Genomic DNA, 8618 nt, shown 5'->3' with positions numbered 1-8618 from the left:
GTTAATTGAAGCGTGTGATTATGAAAATGCTTAAAGTAATGTGAAAAGAGGCTTTTCATATCTGGACATAAGTAACAATATCCTAGTGCTCACAAAGGGTGATGAAGCCATATGTAAAAAACTAAATGCACTCTGTTACGGGCATAAAAACACAGACATTTCATAGCATAATTGTACCTCAAGTTAATTTTCAAGAAACAATTGTTTTAACAAATCTGACTATTTTTGTTGTAATTACAAAAATGAAACCACATTTTTCCCAAACTGAAGATATCTGAATCTGTCTGTGTCAATTTAGAATCACTAAGAATGTAAGGCAAAACAAGGACTCCTGCAGTAAACCAACACACACAAGGATTATACATATTGTACATTTGCCACAATGAGATATTAAATAACTGTATAGGAGATTGCGCAACACATATAGCCACTTAATTGTTGCTACCAATTCAGATAGTCAAGTTGGTGTTCTATCATCCTTCAAAGAACAAGAGACTCCTGCCTTAGCCAGTCATACCAAAATGAGTTAAATTTACCTACTGTTCAGGCTTTTGACCACAGGCATGTATCCTGCAACCAAGCAATTTCACTTCAGCATGTTTACATGAGTAAACATCTAGTTTAAAGTTCATATTTTGCTGGTTCCAACTGTTAATGATGACTAAAGATGGCCATTTTCCCATATTCAACAAAGAAATACAAATCATTTAGTTTAGTGTACTGAAAAAATAAATCATTATCTCAACAATTCATTCACTCATTACAAGAAACTATCATTTGACATCTAGACCTCTCTGTGGTAGGCATATTTGTCATGATTGTGGACAATAAGGCAAAACTGCATTAATGCATTTTATTCAAAGGGTTTATCATCTTGAGGACCCCATATCAAACAATACAAATATGTATACTAATATGGTTACAACACTATGCTCCTTGATTCATCAGCTTATTGATCACCTTTAGCTGATATAACTTGAAGTAATCATTTTCTTTTATTAGCCACTTACATTGTATTGAGGGAATCTGGACCTCTTTACAACAGCTAATTGATGTTTTAAAACTTTAATTTATGTACAGATCCTTTATGGTTCCACCACAGCCCCTTAAGTGGCTGAGGCTTAAAGCTGGACTAAGCTATTCCAAAACTTTTATTGTTTTTTTAAACTATTCAGTTTTATACTTGCTACTATTTGAGAACTATTGGCTGATTTTCATAATCATATTTCTAGTCCTCACAAAACCTTGATTATTTTCTTCACTGGTGGCATTTTATATTAGCTCTTAAGACCAAAATCTTTCAGACAGCTGGCCTCATATATTCCTTAAATACTATTGTAAATAAAAACAAGTTCATGATGGACTCAATAATTGTGTGGTGTTCCAATTCTGAGGCTGAAAAGTAGGTTCTTGTGATCATATTAATTATGGCCTTGTGTGTGTTTAATCACCAAAAAAACACAGTAGTAGGTGGGATTATTACAGATAGTCTGAACTCACCAAATGCTGTAGGGTTGTCTTGGTTAACATGCATTTTCTATACTTGAGTGTAAGGTGAGAACAGTTCCTGGAGATTTGTAGAATGTGTTGGTCAGAGAGTGATTTGCATTTAGTGAGAATTCAAATTCTTCAGCCTACCAGTTAAAGTCTATACGTTTATGCTGGAATACAGACTCCAGCCAATAGCTGAATTTCATACTCAGTAATAGCAATGTGCACATTTCCAAAGGAACAGTTTTGATCAGTATTTTTCATTATATAAGTATCAGAAATGTTTAAGAAATGTACAGTCTTGTCTACATATGTTTTGGAAAACTGCAGAAAGCTTATGACTGCATACTTCAACATTTCTAAGACATTTTGCCAAAATATGACGTCCAGGTGTCACTGTTGCATACTATTTGTCCCAGAATTTGGTATGCTTTGTATAGGTTGTGACAGATAGGGGGCGCGGTTGTCCCCTTGAACCCTCAGATCAGACGCCAGATAAAAGTCCAAATCTTGACTTTATTCATACAATAATGTGTACAAAGCACCCTCCACTCCACAATACTCATAAACTATAACAATAATAATAACAATAATCAATCCTTTACTCCCAGACGCATTGTTCCCTTTCTCCCAACTCAGCTCCACTTGCTGGGATTTCCCACAGTCCTTTTATATCTCTTAACCCGGAAGTGCTTCAGATCCCTCATGTGATTATTCAGCCCTTCCGGGTCAGGTGAAAAACTCCTCTTTTTACTTCAGCCCAGAAGTACTTTATTTCTTCCGTCCTTGTGACTGTGACGTACTTCCGGCTGTATTGAAAATATATGTCTCTGGGCCTCCCTGCAGCGTCCCCTGGCAGCCCCGACTTTATCCAGCAGGGCTGTGCATTAAAACTCCACATACCATGATGCCCTGCTGGAATTCGGGGCATCTCCATGTCGCAAGGAGGGCTCCATCTTGGGGGTATTGGCCAGGATGAATTGCCGGCCATATATCACAAGGTATACGTTATGCTATGCAAATAGGGGAAGAACAACTGTAAAACTTTTTTAAGACTGAGTAGGAAATCGATGCATTGGTCATGATATTGTGGGAATTGCATAAAATACAAATGGCATTCTTCTGATTTAGCAGACAATCTACATCCTTATCCTCATCTAAAGTTATCAGCTTTTGTAATTATTAATAATATCGCCATAATTATAAATACAAGTATTAGCTTCCAAAGTTAAGATCACATAAAATGTTACTAGGCTCACATTTCATATTAAGGTGACAAATCTGGCAATCCAGAAAGCCTGAGAGGAATCAATTGAAGTATTTTGGCATTTAGTGAGGACTTGATTAGTACATTCCATACGAGGAGAACTAAACTTAGACACAGGACAGCCAGGAGAGATATATCTTTTAGATGGCCTGGGAATTACGCAGAATCCACTGGAGACTGTTGCACAGGTTAGAGAAAGCAGCAATTTCATCACGACAAAATATTCATTGTAAAAGAAAGTATCAAAAATGAGAGAAAATTTTGTTAATGTCAGATGTCCCCTCAACTGCACATTTTTAAATGTTCATTTCAATTAAATATTGCTTCAATTCTAATTTATTTTGAAAGACGTTAAATTTCCTATTAATAGTCTAATGTTAATCCTCATTAATGCACACTAAAGAAAAGGTAATTTTTTGTATTTGAAAAACAAACATCTTAACTAAGCATGATTAACTTAGAAACAATTTTCCCTACGAACAAATTTTCTTCCCAATTTTCAAATTTTTGTTTATTCTTTACACTTTTTACACGGTTTGGTTTAACAAAATATGCTTAATCTCTTTTTTACCTAGCATATGAATTTCACTGCTTCATAAAAAGGAATGCAGTTTTACTTGTGCAGAAATAATTCAACTGCAGCCTTTTACATCAACCTGAGCAGAATATTCCTATTACCAGTATGAAATCAGAAAGTAAATTATTTAATGAACAATATTGTTCAATACGTTTTTGAGAATTCCCAGCACACTACAGGGACAATGAGCATGTCACAGCCAACCAATTTTAGCTTGCATGTCGCTTATAAAAGAGTGCATCACAAACGCATATTCCATTAAAAAGAAATATTGTACAGGGAGTCACAACCACTTGCCAGGTAAAACCTTTGTTTCTTTTTGCTTATCATTCTGTTTTCTTCAACTTCAAAAAAGAGGAAAATACTTTATTTTTTGTTCTTTTTTGTAGAGAGGTTTTATAATTGCCTTCAAAAATACGTATAAAAATATATATAATATATATATATAGTATATAGTAAAATACAGAGAAAGATGTATTCCATGTATTGCAATTACTAAATAATAATTACATCTTAATATTGCCTGTATTTACCTAAACTACAGAATATTTGTAGTGCTACTTCACCCTGCTCAGAAAGGTGAAAAAAAGAATATGCACCTGGTTGTTTTAAACTGTATAAAATATTGTTTTAAAGATTATGTTTCAATAGAAATAACTGTCTGGTGATTTGGGTTGAATCATTTTGATTTATGAAATTTACAAACTAATCAAATAGATAACACAGGCTATTTGCTTTAAATTTGTTTGCAGAATATTATACTGAGCTTAAAAAACCTTATTCAGGTATCATTAAGAAGTGAACCAGATGTGAATAGGATGTCAGGTTATTGTGATGAATTGGATTGGATTTGGATTATATAGTCAAACATAAACTGTTAGAAATTAGGGAGTCAAATTGTACCATATTTATACAAGCATTTATGTACATATTTTACACTGTCATGTTGACTATTTATACATTTTTAGTATTATAGCATATTATTTGAAAAGTCTTTTTGTATGTATTCATTTTTCAAAAGCATTGTTTTATTTATTTTTTTTTTTACTGTGTATGGCTTCCTATCTCACTAAATTAATTATTTCTTTTGTATATTTCAATTGATTCCTTACAAAATACCTTACGGTATAGTCATTATTTATGTTAATTAATTTCATAAACATTACACAATTTATTTCATGGTTTCCTTACTTTAAAAGTCCGTAAATATGAAAATACTTATAAAACTCTATATATTACTAATACCAAAATGTTTAGTTGTACTAATATGTTTAATTCTTACTCTAAAACAGATGTTAATAATTTGGGTTTTACATTACAAAGCTTACATACAGCTTCGTACTACATAGTTTTTCGCATTGTGATTTTATTATATTTTAGATAGAGGGCAGCAGAATACCAAGGCATACATCATTTTTTAGAGCCATTGTGTTTAATATATGCATTTCTTAAATCTAACAAAATCTATTATTTGAAATTATTTTGGATTATTTTTCTGACACAGCAGTGTATAGTTAACATTGCTCTAAGTGAAATTACACCATGACTTTTTATTATTGATTGATTTATTTCTTTTGGCTATTTCTTTTTCAGATAAATGGGGAAACAGAAAGACAAGTAGGACAATAAAAGATGGACCCAATGGAATACTGTTATGATAACTTGAATAAATCCTGCGTTAAAGTTTCTAGGTCTGTTGGCATGAAAACTGCAATGTATTTAGTAATTTTGATAATTGTACTAACAACAATATTTGGAAATCTCCTTGTAATTATTTCCATCTCTCATTTTAAACAGCTTCATTCTCCACACAATCTACTTGTACTGTCTTTGGCCACTGCTGACCTCTTGTTGGGGCTGTGTGTACTTCCATTTAGCATGATCAGGACTGTTGAAACCTGTTGGTATCTTGGAACTTTCTTTTGTAGGCTCCACACCTGCATTGATTTGTTCTTTTGCACAGTTTCAATCTTCCATTTAGGCTTTATTGCTATTGATCGCTATTTTGCTGTGTGTGATCCCTTACATTACTCAAACAAAATAAGCATTGGAGTAGTCTGCTGTTTTATAGCAATTGCTTGGGTGATGTCAGCTTTTTACAGTTTTGGGTTAATCTTCTCTAAAGCCAATGATGAAGGTCTGGAAAGTGTAGTTCCTATGTTAACATGTGAAGGTGGATGTATAATCCAGTTCAATAAACTTTGGTCTTTATTGGATGCCTTGACATTTGTCATACCTTGCTTTGGAATGATTTGCATATATGCACAGATATTTAATGTAGCAAGAAAGCAGGCAAGGCAAATTCAAAGCAGGGACTTTAAAATAATTTCTTTGGAAGAAAGCAAACAAAGGGCCAAAAGGAAAAGAGAGCAAAAGGCTGCAAAAACATTAGGTATTGTGATGGGGGTATTTCTTGTATGCTGGTCACCATATTTTACTGATACTGTGGTCGATGCTTACAATAACTATCAGACTCCAACAACTGCATTTGATGGTTTGATTTGGCTAGCATACAGTAATTCAACTTTTAATCCTTTAATTTATGGCTTTTTCTATCCATGGTTCCGAAAGGCATTAAAGCTCATCATTACTTTTAAAATATTCCAATCTCATTCTTCACTCATACAATTGTACAAAGAATAATTCTGCCAGAGGGTTGAATAATTCTATATATTAAAAACATATGATTCAAATGGTTAAATAATTCCAGGCCTTAACAACATATTTGATCTCAAATTTAAAAAAGAAAAGTGTTGAGTATTTATAAAGGGACAACAAATGCCTCATAAAACATAAACCTTGGAGTGAAAAGATACCTCAAGGACATACCAGTGTATTTGATATGCTAAAGAAACAAGTTTGGCTTTTTAATTATTAAGTAATTAATGACGTTACTATTCGACAGTATAAGCCCTTCTCCTTGGTTAGGTATTTAGCAAACAAAACATAATAAAATTAACCAATGTTTTCTGCTTAGGTTAGTTCTAATGTACTTATGCCTTAGCTGTCTAGCAGCCCAAAGAACTAGATTTGGATTTCCCATTTGGTCAATATGTGTGTGAAGTTTGTACGCATGGAATGTCTTTGGATACTCCTTTCACATCCAGACAGTGATGGGTGGCTGTGACCATTGCCCAGCCAGGACACCAGATGGATAAAAGGACCGGGGAGGAGCACATTCAGAGGGCACTACCTTCCCCAGCACGCTAATGGGCAGCTCTCTTGGGTGGCTGTGGCACTACAGTTTCCCACAGGGCATGCCAGGGGGAGTTGTAGAACCCTACATTGGGTTTTCTTCATACCTGGCAGTGGTTCCGGTTAATCCTGATGAGCCACCTAGAGCCCTTCCAGGTGTAACATAAAAGGAGCTGCCTCACTCCAGTCGAGGAGCCAGAGTCGGGAGGGGGAGGACAAAGCTTGCAAAGAAGAGAGGAGGCAGAAGGAATGAGGAAAAGAGAAAAGAAGCAAGGACTGTGTATTGTCCTGGGTGTTATTGCTACATTATATTGTGCTGCACTTCCCCATGTAAATAAAAGTGTGTTATTGGTGCTGAAACTCGCATCTCTGCCTGTCTGTTTTGGGGTTGGGGCAGCTGGAGCAACCCTGGTTCCCACAAGAGATAGCACACATTAATCCAATCCAAATCCAATCAATTTGTGTTAATGCATCACAATAACCTGGCATCCTATTCACGTCTGGTTCACTTTTTAATGATACCTGGATAAGGTTTTTTAAGCTAAGATGAAAAGAAAATCAATTTACACAAGTCTACCTTGATTAAATTTTAAAACACTTAATATTTTTTTTTCCATGTTGATATTTTAATGCCACTTATCAAATCTGAGGTTTTGTGAACTCTGTAAATAAAAGTAATGTATATCATCCATGTACAGTAATTAGAGTTGGAAAGATTCTATTTTTTGTATACTTTTCACTATTTGTTTTTTAATGGCTCAGACAATCCCCATGATATACAGTATATATCCTTTATGTATATATTTGAGCATACATTTACTTACATGTATAAAGTGTTTCTGTTCCCTGCATTCTAGTGTGATGTTATTATCAATTTCACTCTTATTATTTAATTAATTTATATTAATTTATATAGACTATTTTGTTTTACACCAAAGATTATTGCAAAATAAATAAATAAAAGGATTATTTATTAAAGGCTGATTAATTCTTTCAGGCTATAAAAAGTATCTTCTTTGAATGTAGCAGAACTAGAAAAGTATACATTTGATGTGTACAGCAAACCTTGGCTTTTAATCTTGGTGCTGTCCAGGTTTGTATTTGGACTCGTGCTGGATATATGTATAGTATGTGTTAGTATGATTTATTTTCTTCACTGTTGTTTTCCATTGCTGATTTGCATTACTAGGTGTAGCTCCAACAGCAGGTCCATTTACACCCCAATATCAACCCAATTAGATTGAGTGCATGTACAGTATATGGATTTGGTTATATTTTACCTGCAAACTATTCACTAGAGCCTCAGACAAAAACAGCAGCTTCCATGAAAAGTATAAAAAAAACAGCAATACTTATTCATTAAAAAAAAAAAAAATCTTGTCTGTTTTTCAATAAGGTTATCTTTTATTTTATGGATATAGTATATTCATTCTAATTTCTGTATACTGCAGAACACTGTACAAATTAGCAAGGAGAAATTTTGCCTGGAATTGAAAAGCAATTAGCTTAAGTAGACTTCTTTGTATACTTAAATATAGATGTTTAGCTCTAAATCAAGACAGAAATTGCTGTATTTAACTCTATCAAATACTAACACAGTACAAGCTGTGGATGCTTGAGCTTACTGGTACTGAACAACAACCAATAGACTAACACAATCTGTCCTGGATGTCCTAAGTCAGTCTATCCTGGTAACAGAGTTATTTCATATGGTATAATAGGGCCATTAATGCTCTGAAACGACACCACAGACCTCTAGAGCAGGGTTATTTAATTAAAAATTCAGTTGGGCCAAATTTTCAAACCAAGAAATTGAACTGGATCAGACATTTTCAGCAGTCAGTAAGGAGCAAGTAATAACACATTTTAAGCCAACACAAATTAATCTCCATCTGTAAATAGTCTTGTGCCAGATCAATCTTTGTAAAATGTTCACTTACAGACAGAGAAGCAAAATATCTGCTAAGCAAGGTAGGGGGTACTGAGCATTGTGAAATAATAGATCAATTGTAACTTTAAAACCCCCACATTTGCGGACTTCGGTTTTTCCCATTTTTTAAAACAGGAACAATATTCCGTGGTGTATTC

General features: G+C 34.0%; 1 protein-coding gene across 1 annotated transcript; it reads left to right on the top strand.

The window, feature by feature from the left end:
* The first annotated feature begins 4976 nt into the window (after window positions 1-4976).
* Window positions 4977-5978, top strand: LOC120526532 (trace amine-associated receptor 13c-like). The gene has a single exon (XM_039749697.1). It carries the CDS (start codon window positions 4977-4979, stop codon window positions 5976-5978), a length of 1002 nt encoding a protein of 333 aa, XP_039605631.1.
* The last annotated feature ends 2640 nt before the right edge of the window (window positions 5979-8618 follow it).

Source organism: Polypterus senegalus, chromosome 3 (assembly GCF_016835505.1).
Source record: "Polypterus senegalus isolate Bchr_013 chromosome 3, ASM1683550v1, whole genome shotgun sequence".
NCBI lineage: Eukaryota > Metazoa > Chordata > Cladistia > Polypteriformes > Polypteridae > Polypterus > Polypterus senegalus.
Note: the sequence above shows the minus strand (reverse complement) of the source record. Positions and strands in the feature narration are given on the sequence as shown.

Excerpts from the sequence above, each read along its gene's own strand:
- LOC120526532 (XM_039749697.1), top strand. The coding sequence starts at position 4,977 with ATGGAATACTGTTATGATAACTTGAATAAATCCTGCGTTAAAGTTTCT.